This window comes from Primulina eburnea, unplaced genomic scaffold (genome assembly GCF_022965805.1).
Source record: "Primulina eburnea isolate SZY01 unplaced genomic scaffold, ASM2296580v1 ctg652, whole genome shotgun sequence".
Classification (NCBI taxonomy): domain Eukaryota; kingdom Viridiplantae; phylum Streptophyta; class Magnoliopsida; order Lamiales; family Gesneriaceae; genus Primulina; species Primulina eburnea.
Window position 1 is genome coordinate 236,426 of NW_027331430.1, and position 16,857 is coordinate 253,282.

The 16,857-nt window shown below is 33.9% G+C and overlaps 1 protein-coding gene across 2 annotated transcripts; it reads right to left on the reverse strand.

Annotated features, from left to right (window-relative positions):
• Positions 1–7,719: 7,719 nt before the first annotated feature.
• On the reverse strand, positions 7,720–10,338 carry LOC140821643 (uncharacterized). Of its 2 annotated transcripts, none has more exons than XM_073182181.1 (4): positions 9,685–10,338; positions 9,186–9,340; positions 8,694–8,968; positions 7,720–8,453 (listed from the first exon to the last, which is right to left on the reverse strand). In XM_073182181.1, exons 2-4 carry the CDS (start codon positions 9,334–9,336, stop codon positions 7,788–7,790), a joined length of 1,092 nt encoding a protein of 363 aa, XP_073038282.1. In that variant the 5' UTR covers positions 9,337–9,340; positions 9,685–10,338; the 3' UTR covers positions 7,720–7,787. The 2 variants fall into 2 exon arrangements, with proteins under 2 accessions (XP_073038282.1, XP_073038281.1); XM_073182180.1 differs by having other exon boundaries at positions 9,186–9,353.
• Positions 10,339–16,857: the final 6,519 nt, after the last annotated feature.

Genomic DNA, 16,857 nt, shown 5'->3' on the forward strand with positions numbered 1-16,857 from the left:
CAGTGAACCAACCAGTCCTGTGCTGGTGACTCCATCAGCCCGAATTTAGCCCTCAACTTGGTTCTATATGTGCATGACATTATGCACGGTATTGCGATACAAAACGCGATGCAACCATACAACACCCACTCGTTGCGCATGCTACATAACATAGACATTAGATCGAACCATATAAACAAAGCGTATAAATAAATATCTAAACATTGTGTATGTATGTTGAATTGATCACTCACTGGTGTTGCCAGAGTCCAATATCTCCGCAATCTGCCCAAACGTTATGCAGGGAAAGCACGCAGTGATGAGAGCTGCATAAATGTTTTACTCGTTAATCGTTTACGTTGCTTTTACTCGGAAGTCAGCATTATTAGAATTGAATTTGATTAATAATCAAACTCTATGAGTGTTTACTATAAATAATTTATAAAAAATATTTATACTTTACGTATATTTTTAGCTAAATTAAAATAAATAACTTTTTATTATTGAAGTTTTAAAAGAAATATTTATAAGACTTTGATTAAAAAAGCTAAAATAAATAAATAAATAAATAAATGTAACATTTCTAGATAATTATTACTGACTGAAAAATAATATAATGCAATATTATTAAAGATTATATTATTAAAAATATTAAAAAATTTAGAAAAATATCAAGTATATATTTTTTTAGAAAAATTAAGGAATATCATAAAATATTTTAATAATAAATTAGTTAAAACAAAGATAATTAAATATATAATATAAAAATGTGAAATAATATTTTCTACCGTAGTTATAATTTAATTTTATTATACAAAGTGTAGTGATCAAAGGGTATAATTGGGGTTCAAAATTTAATCATAGTATCAATCCTAATCAAAATCAATCAAACTAAACAAATTATTATTTACGTATAATTATTCCAAATCCAATATAATCACTATATAATTTATCTATGTAACTCAATCATTTAATTAAAGTAAAGGCAACCTTAATTAATTGATATGATAATTATTAAATTTTGTGGCATGTATATTGTTATAAAGAAACTAAAGTTTTTAATCTTACAAAAAATTTACATATATTTATGTTATCTGTGGATAAAATATAATTTTGGGACTGGTTTAAAGGGAACAAATTAATTACTTTAGATTTCGAAATCTAAAATATGTATCATAAAGCAAATCTGAAGGGGATAAGTGAGTACCATTTTGAGGATCATTCATGCAATCAAAGAGATTACTGTTCCAAGCCTTATTATTCAGTACTATTCTGTGGAGGAAATTGTGCAGGCATTTGATCTTGATGATGATCTTGAGAAGAAACATAGTACAAGTCGTCGTCTTCTTCTCCTCCTCCTGTGTGCGGGCTGTTCTTTTGGGGTTTATTGTTACTTGGCGCTTGGGATCTCGGCTTAGTCACCGGCTGCTCGCTTTCGGGGAATGAATCGCCGATCGTTTCTTGAACTTGCGGTTCGTTGTTTCCGACGCGGCCCATGGCGGATTGTTTGCCTACACTTCTCTTGGTTAATTTATTGCTTTTTGTGGCCTGGTATGTGCATGTATGTATGCGTCGAGGTCAAGGTAATGTGATCTTTTAATGAGAAGAAATTGGAAATTATTATAGGCTAGTTGCCAATAGTTTATTCCCCTTTGCAGTTTTTAGGAGACTTTGGGCTAGCAAACATCACTTGGGATTTGAACATTTTGTTTAAATAATTGGAATCATTTGGAAATTAATGCAAATGATCACTACTATATTATATATATATATATATATATATATATATATATATATATATATATATATATATAATATATTCCTTATACATGATTTTTAGTCATTATTCCTTATACAAGATTCTCAAAAATTAACTCAACTATTAATCACGAATCATCAGAATTTTAAAAAATATCTACTTCCCGAAAGCATTCAGAATTTTCATGACTAACTTATTACCCAAAGAGTTGAACTCCAGTGCTTATTAACCAAAAATCAATATAATCAAATCGTTATCAACATTTCGTAACGCCCAATAATCAAATTCCTACTCCAGTCCAATACCATAAAGCCATCATGCATAAAAATCATATAATTTCGCATTTCATTCGTAATATGCATAAAAAAATTTCTAAAGATTCAATTTCCAATCATAACGGCAGGCAAACCTGTACTTTAAAACGTATGTCATGCGAACATATAGGTGATAGAATTAAAACATGCACATGCTAAAATCATAACTTGATGCTTACTACATGAAATAATTTAAAACTTTAAAATAACAGCGGAAGCAAATATTGTTTTCAAACAAACATTTTAAAATTAATCCAACGTAAACATCAACTTAAAATAATCCAACGTATTAAAATTGAGTTTAAATAATAAAAGGTGCATAAACTAAATCATGAGGTCCTCGGGTTTACTACTGCTGTCTCAAGATCGCTCACTGGTCTCCGCCCGCAGTCTCGACCTCATCAATACCTACAACAATCAAGTCTAGTGATTCTAAAGACTCAACATGTATATATCGTGAATAACAAGTAAATATATCATAAAATCGTATGCAACGTAAAAATAAAGTATCGTAAAGCTCATTTCATAGTCTCATAAGTTGAGGGAAATTATGAGAATTAAGGTATTTGAATTTACTACCCATTAGAGAATTAGAATGAGGAACTAACTTCACCTAAATGTCCATTTAGAAATGCTTTGAATGGGAAGTTATTAACCATTTCAAATATTTTAAATGTTGGATTCAAAATTATTACTAATTTGCATGGTATTTTATTGTTTAATTCTTGTATTTAAATTGCTTGAAGTTTAGCACTCTCATTATATATTTTAGTGAATTTACACATTAAATTCAGGATAGATTATTGCATGGCATTCATGTCCTCAAATTTAAACATTCAAATGCTATGATTAATTTCTTGAATATATTATACTTAGATTAATTTATCTCCATTTTAATTTAAGCTTTAATTAAATATTAACCTAAAGAATTATTTACTAACTTAGCTCCACTTCATTTTAATAAATCCTTAAACATCCTATTTCTTTAAATTAACTTATACCTTGACTTAAATTAAATTTAGGAATGTCTTTCTTATTATTAATCTTATCTCTAATCTCCAAACTCCGGTCCGGCCTCGCGTATTTATCCTGAAAAGATAAAACTGTGAGAACCCAAATTTTTGGACACATAATTAATTAAATATAGACATGTATAAGAATTTATTTTCGAGTTATAATAAATTTGAAAATATAAATAATACATGGAAATCGAAATCCAGTGCAAGATACACAGTAAATTAATGCTGGATATCCACCTAATTGGAAATATTATATTGTATATAAGGAAGTTTTCTCAATAAGGAAGCTAGCAAAATTGCAATACAGTCCAGATACGTCACGAACCTGTACAAGAAAGCAGTCTACGTTCATCCGAGAGAGATTAGTGCAATCACCCATTTGATTAGCCATCAGCGTCATTCGTGGAGCGACTTCAGAGCTTACCTTGTAAGCTGATTTTCCGTGCCTATAAATAGGAGGACTCTTCATTCAGAACTTGCACTCCCAAATCTCGAAATCCTCTCTAGCATCACCGTATTTTCGAAGTTTTCATCCTCAAGTAGCGAAGCTCTGCCGCAATCTCACCATTCACGTTTCCTTGAGCAGTCAGAATACTGTAAGTGGGCTTTTGATATATGTATTCCTTCGTAAGCGGATTTTTGATATTATTATATAAAATTGCACACTTATGTTTATTTTAAGTGGCTCTCGATATTTATATTCTTTTGATAAATACGGTTCACTTGTTTAATTATTTTTAAAGTGGACTTTTGAATATATATGTATTATTATATAAAAGATTTGGCACACTTATTTTCTTTTTAAGTGAGCATGATATATTTCGAAAACAAATTAAATATGACTTTGAAAATTCGATCGGCATGATATATTCATTTCTTTTTGGTATGAAATCCCCTGAATTATTCGTTTTTCGATATCAGTTATAATATTTGAAAGCATGTTGAATTATTTGAAATGCACTGTAATGATTTGATTTAGAAATGGTAAAGGAAATTCCGAACTTTGATATGCTTTGTTTAGGCCCTGATGCGGTGGGTTATAATAACCGTTCCTTTGGCCTCGCCCCTTAGAGGAGTAACATATAGGGGACTGATCAGTAAAAACCATAGAAAATGAGATTATTTTCAGTGATATATTCGTATTTGTGTTAGTATTTGATTCAACATGCTTAATATTGAGATTCGATAATTTATTCGTATGTATATCCTCGATATTTGTTATGCACGATCGGCCCCCACTTGCTGAGTATTTTCCAAAATACTCACCCCTTACTTCATTCCCACCCAGATAAGAAAGAAGAGCAAATGGATGAAGATGAGCAAGAGCAAATTTTGGGGATGGTAGGAGATCTCGAGTTATATATTCCAGAAGTTTTAAAGCTTAGTTTATGTTTATCGCTTCCGCATATTTTTATTTAAGTTGTAAAGACGATGATTTTATGAATAATAGACTGGTTTTGGTTTATACTGTGCTACGAGGCTTGTTGTTTTCCAGGTTTTAAAACAACGCCGATGTCGACTAACCCCGGTCTGGGAGCGTGACAAAAACTATGCATCTATTTTTTTTAAATAAATAATCATGACTCAATAAATTTAAAAGAACGAATTTAAACTCTCATGCATAAAAATTATTTTAATTTAAATAACAGTAATTATGCATGGCTTATATGTAGTCTGATTTTCGGGACGTTACACTGAACGTCCCTGGAGTTTTTGGGTGTAGAATGACGTTTTCAATCTGCTGGTCTAAAGCACCCCGAGAGGCTGATACCTGTAATGGACCAACATCCATTCGAGAGAGGGCAGTCTTATTTCTTCATTTCTCACGCTTCTATTTCATCTCGGACCATTTCGCGCTCCTCGAGGTTGAGAATTCAAAACACGAAGTAAGAGCATGCTATTGAAGACGGAAAAAATCGGAGAAACGATTCTACCTAACAATTGATTTTATTCAACAATTAACCAAATTCCGGAAATCGACTTGATAACTTTTGTCGTAAATAGTCGGATGACAGGTTGTGAATTGGAAACTGCTTGCTTTTGGTACTCCGGAAAAGCAAATTTCGGACTGCCTAGAGCCTTTTCATTTGTTTAGTGCAGCCAGTGGACTCGTCGATCAACCAGGGAAGAGCCTGGGTCCGGAGATAGCTCACAAAGGTAGAAAGCCCCTACCGGACACTCATTAAATTCGAATGAAGACGCTCTGCGAGATGTCCAGTAGTCTCTGACTCGGTCTTCGAAAGCACACTCCACAACAAATGCTCAAAGGATATTATTACAGACAATTAGAATATTTTCTTAAATATAATTTCATTCATTTAAACGTTCCTCCATCATATCACTCGTCGTCACTTTTTTGCGGGGGTAATATTGATAATATGGTAAAAAAACCTATCATATCATTAATTATATTTTAGAGATATTACAAAATATTCTGTGGATATACACAAATCTAGTTATCATATATTACAAAATTTCATATCATCTTAAACTCTACACCTATAAATAAAGGGCTTCTAACCCTAATCAATGTACGCTTTTATCTATGAGTATTTACATTATTCTTGTATTTTTTCTCTCAAATACTGACTTGAGCGTCGGAGCGGCTTCGCCTCCGGGCGGAGTCAGCTCACCTTTTTTCTTTGATACCCAGTTATATTTCTGGAGCGGTTTGATTCGGCTTATTGAAGAAATTGTTTCGTGATAATAGGTTCAAGATATTTTAATGGATGCGAATTTTTTGATCGCTTCATATTTCATGGTTTAAATTATTATCTAGATAAAACGTTGGTATTATGTTAGAAATTCTATAGTTACATTACTATTTTATTTTCCATTTATAATAAACTTCCTTCGTTTTGTGGGATGGCGTCCCATAAACTTAATTTCATTTTGAATTAATTTTATATTAAATTATTTATCAATTTTAAATAATTTAAATTCTCTTATGAAACTTACTATATATTGATGATCACAATTTCTCTTCTAAAACCTTGTCTTTTTTCTTCACTCGAGAAACTACTTACGTGGTTGACCTTCTTCACAATTCCAATGATATATGTTTATGTAAATTTTAACATTAGTTCCATATGATGCAAAACATTAGAAAATATTTAACAAATCTTACCAATCTCTTTGATTTTTTTTTTTTATTTAATCACCCACTTATAATATTTGTGGTGTTTGAAATTAGTTCTGTAATCGTCGTATTCGTATGAATGACTAGTTCAACGTTTTGACATTGAAGTAATCTTTAGTTATTTTTCTCACATTTATTTCAAAAATTTGATATCTTCTGAGGAATTGATTTTTGAATTTGTCGATGATGTTTGAAAATAGAAGACGATGTATCATTTGTCCATACATATATATAAAACATTCATGTATCATTATAATATTTTCAATTTATGAGTTCAATCGTATGATTTTTTTTATCTATGTAAAATTATGGTTCTTACCTTATCATCAGCTACTATGAGTTTTCGGATCAATTTTGAATTTTGTTTTGTGCAATATGATATCCTTGTCGAGGTATTAATTATTACTTGTATCGATCTTTACATCCTTTTGATTTTCTTTCGACAAAGTTATTGATATATAACCTTCTTTTTCCATTATTGTACACATTTGATTTTGAAAACAAATATTTAGATGATAATGAATTAGAAGTTCGTGTAAATTATTTGCAAACGGTTGAAATATTTATATAGTAGATATCCGTTTATGTGGCAATAATGAACATTGATTTTCATGTAGTTATCTGAGGATTTTTGCTTCTTAAATTATTAAATTAATGATTAATTTAATATAAAAGTGTTATGTATTTTGTGTTAGTGAATTTATATAGTTTGATACATTTGTTTTTTTTTTTTTTTGGGGACAAGATTTATACATTTTTTTACTCAAAAAATTTTATATTTATTATTATTAATGTTATTATTTTTATTATCAGTTTTGTAATTATTGGTTCATTATGTAATTAATTTGAGTGACATTTATTGTATTTGTCAAAACCCTTGTATAAATAAAACAGGTCAGACAATTAATTAGTTGGTGAAAATTACAGACAATATAAAAAACTTTATCAACAATTATATATATATTTAAGGGATAAGTGTTTTACTATGTTAAATTTAAAACTTGTAAATTATCCGAACAATCAATATGTACATAACATTTGTAAATCTCGCTTTCCCAGCTGCAACTGCAAAGAAACGAAGTAATCGCCTTGGTGAACCTGCAGAATCTGTCAAGCTTTTCCCAGAACTTGGCCCTTTAGTCGAGCAAACAATGGAGGGGTTCATATCACCACAAGAAACTCGTTTTTGGCTAAACAGTGTGTATAAACTAGTCATGATTAACTGAAGCATCGAGCAGAATTCATTCCCAGTTTCTGTAGAGAACCGTGTATCATCGCAATCGCAACTGCAAATAGCCGAGTGAGCAAAGAGTAGGAACATTTGAACTGTTTTAACTTTAGTTTTGAAGATTCTGTCTGCTATTCTTCGATACTTTTGTAATGAACAAAGTTTAAGTTATGTCAAACAGGGGTGGATCTGTAAGACTTGGGACCAATTATCAATTATAAATGAATGGTGTTAACGAGCTAGCAATTGATAAAACACAAAGAAACACTTTTCGTAAAATTCAATCGTTTCATTAAAATTTATGCAGATATCACATGTATAACCAAGTAACATCATATTTTGGGCACTATTACAGCAATGCTAAATCTAAGATTTGATCACGAAGATAGAGTTGTCCAAACTCGTTGTCCATCAGTACACCTTCGTCGTCGTTTTCCAGAGCGTCCATAAGAGAATGTTCTATTTCTTCTAATCTTCTCCGGGCAGAATAATCGAGCTGTGGAACAGTACTACCGTGCTGCTGACTCATAAGAAAGTGTTCTATTTCTTCTAATCTTCTCCGGGCAGAATAATCGAGCTCTCCACCAGGCTGATTTTGTTGTTGCTGTGGAACACTACTACCGTGCTGCTGACTCGTGTATTGAAGAGCAGGTTGATTCTGCTGGTGCATTAACGGAAGATCCGCCGGCTGTCGCAGCTGAAAAAACTGCTGGTGCATTAACGGAAGATCCGCCGGCTGTCGCAGCTGAAAAAACTGCTGGTGCATTAACGGAAGATCCGCCGGCTGTCGCAGCTGAAAGTACTGCTGGTGCATCAACGGAAGACCCGCCGGCTGTCGCAGCTGAAACTGCTGGTGTTGCGCTGGAACGTCGTGCTGCTGATCAGATTCAGTTCTCGAACGCTTGTGGGATGTCAGGTTGTCATTTTCAGAAGTCTCGTGGATGGTTTTACCAGAATCAGAAGCGGCGGCGGCCGGTTTTCTCTCACGAATCCGGCACAGAACGCAATCATCTAGCTGCAAAAGTGGCGAACAAATTATAAATATACGAATAACACAATAAATACCAAAGGCAAAGTCAAATTTAATTTAGATTTTTCTCAAGATTCATGTACCGTTTAGAGGGCACAAAAGCAAATACTTCAAATCTCTCAACAATCTCAATATATTTTATTTTTACGAGATCAAGACGGTAGAATTATATCAATTACAAATCCAATTCATGCATACAAATGTGTTGAGAGAGTTCTTACGTACCCGCATAGATCCTGTCGGAAGTCTCGGAGGCTGGATAACAGTATACTCGTGCATTATCCAGTTTGTTTTCTTCCCCTCCGAGGCCTTCCCTTGGTAAAAAACCAAGGTATTCTTCAATCCAATACATATATTATTTTCACATATTTTTTTACCAGCCGCCGTCGCCTTCCAAAATCCGTCACCGGCGGCTCGGTTCGGTCTACTGCCATTCAAATACTTCCGCTCTCTCGGGGTAAAAAAGTACAATCCATCATTCCCACAACTTGTATTAGTATCTGCAACAGATAAAAAATATTTTTTGAAAACATATATAGTTAGTCCAGAAAACATCAAAACACACACTCAAGCATATATAACAAAGTAAACCGCCCTCCTTAATTCGAACAAGATTTCTACAATCCACCCCCTGATCACGATCATGCACACACAAATATCACAAATCTATTTTATAATCTAATCAAATACAGATTGAAGAAAGAAGAAAGAACGTACCGACCAACTCCCACGGATTATACTTGTAAACATCTACGCTGCGGATATAGTCGCATGAAAGTGGCTGTTTATTGATCATCTTGTTTAGATGGAGCATGAGTTCACTGTCTGTGGGCGTGAAACGAAGCCCCACCGTGACCGGCTGAATCATCGTACTGAGTTTTTGATCTAGAAAAATCAATAGAGGAATATGTATATATATAGAGATATAAAAAGCATTCTAAATTAAGGATATCTACGTGATGTGATTTGTTTATATCTTAAAGAATGTTTGGATCAGTTTTAAAAAATTATTTGGTTTACAGTTTTTTTTCAAAGTTTGGCTCATACTAAATATTATATTTATTATATTAGATTGAAATCTTAGGTAAAGCCATATCTGAAAATCTACTGCCATCTTCAAATTAACGTCGTTAACAAAAGAATATCCATTCCTTAAATCCATCATTACTAATATCAGAAAAAATTTCAGAAAAACAACGAGCCAAATTAAACATACCCGTCAGGATAAATGTTACCCTTAACAGGCACCACACTGGAAGCATCAACTTTCGACGCAACCGATACCAATTTCCCATCTTCAAAGGTCGTTAAAACCGGGCGAGATTCCGAGTCCACAAATCTTCCAAGCTTAAGTTCAACTTCCCCCGACAAATTTTTCCGATACAATGGGAAAAGAAACGTGCTTTGCGACCCATTATTTTCACGACGATCATCATCACCATTTTCAAACCGTAATTCGAAAAGGGTCTCTCCAGAAAGAGAAACCCAGAGATATCCCCAGAATCGGGAGAACACTTTTTGAGCTTTTGTAAAAGAATTTTTGGGCAGAAAAGGTACGATTTTGGGAGGAGGCTAGCGGTGGACTATTAACAGGAGGAGTTGGTGTTTGATCTTCGTTAGATTAGATAGTGTGCAAGCAGTAATAGTTTTGCCCAAAGAGGGGTTGTCCGGCGGAGGCAACGTGATTATCACCACGCCCGTTAGCTGAGGCGAAGGATTATGACTCACCTCCATTATCGCCTACTGCGTGCTTACGATTGCGTGATTCTCTCTGGTTTTCACCTCGCAGAAGAGGTGAAGAAGGGAACAAGAAGGGGCGACGACTTTTTGAGTTGCTCCAGTCAACGGTAAAAATTGTAGAGGAAGACTACTTGCATTGCATGCTCCAACTTATTTCATTTATTTTACGAGGAATTTTAGTTTTATTTAAAGAAATAATTCTCTCGATTGTGAAATTTTAATTATAATATATATATATATATATATATATATATATATATATATATATATATATTTATCGACATATCATATCTTTATCTGGATCTTTAATATTCGGATTCTAACAAAAAATGTCTTAATATCATATCTTTATCTGGATCTTTAATATTCGGATTCTAACAAAAAAAAAAAATTATCAATTCTTAACCATGCGAACACAAATCATAATAGAAACCAAAATTTGAAAAAAGAAAGAAAGAATGATAATGCAATGAAACGATCTCAAACATGAATGCACAAATTAATAATAATTTAATAAAAAAGCATATCTCTTTTTCAAAAATAATAATAAAAACAAACAAGAACAATATAACTTAAAAGCAGAAATAAGCAGAAAAATATATGTGAAAAAGTTTTGAACTATTGATATCAACAAAGCTACGTGGAAAGAAATTATTTTGGAACAACGAAATAGTAGTATATCTTTTTTGTTTATTTTAACTATTTTTCAAATATTTCGATTTTATAAAATCTCCGTAATGATTTTTACTCATATAAGTATATAACTAGATATATTATTAGTTAAATTGAATAATAAAATGAATTTAACATAAAAAGTTTAGAAGAGAATTAGTTAGTTTAACGTATATCAAATAATTCGTATTTCACAAAAGTAATCAATTGAGATAGTGAAAAGTGTGAATGAAATGTATTTTTGGATTTTTAAAATAATCATGACCCGTGAGACCGTCTCACAAATTTTTGCCTTATACTATTGCATGACAAGGGATGATAGTTCATTTTAATATTCATGTGTACAAGAATTAGTAGGAATGTCCCACATGCTATATATAAATCATCGATACACACATATATAAAGGTATGATATGATGAACGTCTCTTATTAAGCATTTCATGGGCACCGCAAGATGTTCACATGAACATCTTGTGATGTTCATTAAATGTCAAACATATAAAAACTATATATATTTATATATCATGACACATAATTTCCACACCTTCGTTTTTAATATAACACACACACACATATACTTATAATTACATTACAAAAAAATAAAATGAAGCAAATATATCGAAAAATAAATGCATTTTTCTCTATTTAATTTTTAAATAAAGTGCCAAAAAAATGATAGTGAAAATGAGTGAGTTTTGAAGTACATAATATGAGAAGGAATTTTATTACCAATAGGGACCTTTGCACATGTTGCATGCACATATGTGTTATTTTCGTATTAATTTTTTTTTTATTTTTTATTTACTGCTTTTTTTATAATAATTTCTGACATTATAATGATCATTTAAAAATTCAAAATTTTGGATAAAGATCAAATAAAATATTTTAGTAATTCTAATTTTTTTTGAAAAATAGACATGATAATGATAAGATAATACATAAATTTACTAAAATAATTTTTTTAATTGACATCATATTTAGCTATTTTATGTAATTTAAATTTAATAATACAAACAATTTTGATATAAAATATAGAATTATGAAAAAAGAAAGGCAATAACTTGTGTGAGATGGTCTAACGGATCGAATTTTGTGAGACAGATATCTTATTTGGGTCATCCATAAAAACTTATTACTTTTTACGCTAAGAATATTACTTTTTATTGTGAATATCGGTAGGGTTGACCCGTCTCACAGATAAAGATTCGTGAGACCGTCTCACAAAATACCTACTCAAAAAGAAAATGCAAGTGCTGGAGCAACAACTTAAATCCTTTGGATGAAAAATGTCATCAGAAGGATTTCACTCACAAATTTGAGTTCAAATGGGACACATGATTTGTATCTGAGTCCTTTCGAATGTCTTTACATAATTTGAGTCAATTTTACAAATTCACATGTTTAAAAGTACCCAACATGTTGTAATTACTATTTTGAAAACAATTTGTACGTTTTTGAAAAATTCGAGCGAGTACAATTCTTCTTCTACACCTTTCTGGTTACGATGTTTTTGGCATGATGTAAATGTTTTGACACTGTGAGAATTCAACTTGATATGGGTCGGAATCCCAACCATGACGTACCCTTACGCGGTGGGGGACATAACCGCTATACGGCCTCTCCCCCTTAGAGGAGTAAAAATTAGGGACTGATATCAGTAAACCATTGAAAGTAGATGAATCTCAGTGTCTGGAAAATGTTATGCATGTGATATGAATGATGTTATGTAAGTCATGTGATTTCAAAATTTTATGCATGTTGTTATATGGTACTCGAATGGCCCACACTTGCTGAGTATTCCCAAAATACTCACCCCTTACAACCTTCCCAGATAAATCCGAAGAGAAATCAGAGGAACAAGTTGAGCAAGAAGAGTCAGATCAATTTTGGGGATGGTGAAATTATTTAAATATCGAGAATTATGCTGCAAAGATTTAAGAATTTTAGTAGGTTTATTTTAATTGTAAACGCTTACGCAATTTATTAAATTTATTCAGTTGTAAAGACAATGGTTGTTTTTTCGAATTTATGAAATAAACTGGTTTCGGTTTATACTGTGCTACGAGGCTAGTCGTTTTTTCGATTTTGTGATTGATGAGCGACGCCGGTGTCAATCCCGAGTTTCGGGGCGTGACATTTTAGTGGTATCAGAGCCGCCAGGTTCAAAATCCGAGTGGAAGAATCGAGTTTCAAAAAAAAAAAAAATTCGGAAATATTTTTCGGAAATTTTCGGCCAAACAGCGCCTTAGCGTGCCGCCGCGTTTTTCGCCGATGCCAGCCACGTCCGGTAGTAGTTTTTCGATCGGAAACCTGTTCTAGAATCGTCTCGACGAAACAAACGAAAGCCCTTAAATAATTTCAGATTTAATGTTCGGGTGAAGTCGTAATTTCAGATCTAAGAATTTGGGCATAAACCCTAAAACGCCGAAAAATATTTTTGTCCAATTACCCTACCAATCCTACTCCGATTTTAAATTAATTTTACCCAAACGATACGCATTACATGGGTAACGTTTAGCATTACTCAATTTTGGGATCAGATCAACCGAGCAAGAACGCCCAAATTCGAGTTAGTTAGCGAGTTGCGCGATCGTTCTGGCGAAATTAGGTAACTTTCCGACCGATTCTGGCCGTGCCATCACCAGTTCCGTGATCTTGACGCCTTCGCCGACACACGCCTATACTCCGACCTTACTCCGACGAGTCAACCCGACGAGTCAACTCGGCCGATTCAACGAGTCAACCCGCCAGCATGTGTTCTTCGATTTTTTTTTTGTAGGAAACTCCGAATTCGGTTCCGTCAACTGATCTGAAACCCTCTCGACGTAGACTTTCTATTTTTGGTAAATATCTCGAAAAATCTCGTTCAACGCGTTTCTTGTAGTGCTTATCGGATTTTTATGGAATTTTATTAAGGGAACAATTAGTATTGACCTATATTGTTGGGATTGTACTTATCTGAGATAAGTTGATTTAAGTTTCTGATGTAAGGTGAAATATTTGATTTGGGACAATAAATTATTTATGGGAAGAGAAAAAAAAAACTAGTATGTGAAAATCTGAGATAAGAGTTATAATAAATTTTGGATATTCCATTATGGAAGTTGATTTTTGGCAATAGTTAAATGTGTAAACATTAATTTGAGGTCTTAAGAATGCTAAACGTTAACTTTAAATATTCATGATTTTGGGTTATCTTGTTTAAATGAATTGGGAGACAATATCTTAAGGTTTAGTAATTTATATTACTTTGGGATAACCAGTAGATTACGACTTTATGTAAAATAAGTTATGAGATTATTGCTGGATATTGAGGAAAATACATCATAATAAGTTTTGAATTTTGTTACGGTACTAAGAATAATTAAAGGAGAAAGACATTCAGTAGAAATAGTTTGTGTTAGAGCTCTCTAAGCTAACGGTCTCGAGGAAAGTAAGGTTTCGTGCAAGTAAGATTTAACAAAAGAATTAATTGAGGATTTATTTCATTTGTTCGAGGTTGAATAAGATTTTATTTTATGACGATTGAGTTATAATATTTGGGATTTAAATCAATAGAGTATAGATTGATATTGAGTTAAGTTCCAAGATTTTATATGGGTTTTAAGTTTTGAGATAATAATTGTGATAATTTCAAGATAAAAATAAAATCATCATCTATTCGCATATATTCCGTGCCGACTTGATTCCAAGTACTTTGGTAGATTTCAATGTCATCGTATGGATGGTTTGGTAATCTAAGAGCAGTGCAATAGCAGATTGCTGGAGTAAAAATTTCAAGATCCAAACCATGAACCAAGAAGAAATCAGGTATCATGGCAATGACAAGAGACAGAAATACATTTTTCTGCTTCCCAGACTTGGAAATCCATAAAATCAGGCAAAGAAGTTTACTTAGAAATGGTGAACGAAGTGCAGGAAGAAATTGAGCTCAAGCTGGAAGATACCCTAATAATGCGAGAATTTCCGAACGTTTTTCTGGAAGAATTCTCGGGATAGTCTCGGACCACGAGGTTGAGTTCAAAATTAATCTGGTCCCCGGTGCAGCACCAATTTCGAAAGCACCTTACCGAATGACGCCAGCCGAACTCAAGGAATTAAAAGAACAACTCCAAGAATTGCTAGATAAAAGACAAATTCGACCGAGTGTGTCCTCCTGGGGAGCTCCAGTACTCTTCGTAAAGAAGAAGGACGGTAGTATGAGATTGTGCATCGACTACAGAGACTTGAACAAGATCACAATCAAGAACAAGTACCATCTTCCAAGGATAGACGATCTGTTTGATCAGCTTAATGGAGCCGCCATCTTTTCTAAATTGGATCTGAGGACTGGATACCACCAACTGAAAGTCAAGGCTGAAGATATATCCAAAACAGCTTTTCGGACAAGATATGAGCATTATGAGTTCACAGTGATGCCTTTTGGGTTGACCAATACGCCTGCAGCCTTTATGGACCTAATGAACAGAGTGTTCAAACCATTTCTGGACCGGTTCGTAGTGGTATTTATTGATGACATCCTCATTTATTCTCCCAACGAGGAAGAACATGAAGAGCACCTCCGTCTCGCACTACAGACACTGAGGGAGAAAGAGCTATATGCTAAGTTTAAGAAATGTGAGTTCTGGCTTAAGAGTGTATCCTTTCTAGGACATGTGATCTCGGAAGCAGGAGTATCAGTGTATCCCAAGAAAGTTGAGGCAATTACAGAGTGGCCAAAACCTAAGAACGCCACAGACATCAGGAGCTTTCTTGGATTGGCAGGTTATTACAGGAAGTTCGTCGAAGGTTTTTCTTCCATAGCTATACCACTGACTAAACCCACTAAGAAGAATTCCAAGTTCGTCTGGGACGAAGGTTGCGAGAAAAGTTTTCAGACATTGAAGGAAAAACTTGCATCCACGCCAGTGCTAATCTTACCTACTGAAGATAAGGAATTCACCATCTACAGTGACGCATCTAAAGAAGGTCTGGGATGCGTACTCATGCAAGAGGGAAGAGTGATCGCCTATGCGTCAAGGCAGTTAAAGCCGCACGAAAAGAACTACCCTACGCATGATCTTGAGTTAGCAGCAATTGTCTTTGCCTTAAAAATTTGGAGACACTACCTCTATGGCGCCAAGTGTGAAATTTTCACGGATCACCAAAGCCTCAAGTACTTGTTCACGCAAAAAAAAAAAAACTAAACATGAGGCAAAGGCGATGGATCGAACTACTGAAGGATTACGACTTGACTATAAGTTACCATCCAGGTAAAGCGAACAAAGTGGCCGATGCTCTGAGTCGGAAAAATGGAGGCAAGATCACCCTAGCTTCACTCTCCGCTCGGCCATGTCTGTAAGAGACCGTCAAGTTAAATCATGACCGAGACCCCGAGCTAAAGAAACTTAAGGAACAAGTCGAAAGCGGGAAGTCTCAAGATTTGCAAATTGATGACAAGGGAGTCGTTTGGATGAAAGGACGACTGTGGGTACCAGACAGCGATAACCTCTGCCAAGAGATATTATCAGAAGCACACAAGTCCAAATTTTCAGTCCATCCAAGAAGTACAAAAATGTACAGAGACCTTAAGGGTAATTTTTGGTGGAATGGAATGAAAAGAGATGTGGCAGAATTTGTCTCAAAATGCCAAGTGTATCAACAGGTCAAAGCAGAGCACCAGCGACCTTGAGGATTATTGCAACCTTTGGAGATACCCGAGTGGAAATGGGAACACGTCTCCATGGACTTTGTGGTAGGATTACCAAAGTCGAGGCAAGGTCAAGACGGAATATGGGTAATTATAGACAGACTTACAAAATCTGCACACTTCCTACCCGTCCGTATGAACTACAATCTGGACAAGTTAGCTACACTGTACATGGACAATATTGTACGACTGCATGGAGTACCAGTGAGCATCCTATCTGACAGAGACCCAAGGTTTGTCTCACGTTTTTGGAAAAGCTTCCAAGGGGCCATGGGAACGAAAGTTAC

Bases quoted from the DNA above. Each gene is read 5' to 3' on its own strand.
- LOC140821643 (XM_073182180.1), bottom strand. From the start codon at position 9,763: ATGGGAAATTGGTATCGGTTGCGTCGAAAGTTGATGCTTCCAGTGTGG. The intron at 9,354-9,684 runs GTATGTTTAATT...TGATTTTTCTAG, and splicing joins GGTAACATTTATCCTGACGG to ATCAAAAACTCAGTACGATG. The intron at 8,454-8,693 runs GTACGTAAGAAC...CCACTTTTGCAG, and splicing joins TTCCGACAGGATCTATGCGG to CTAGATGATTGCGTTCTGTG.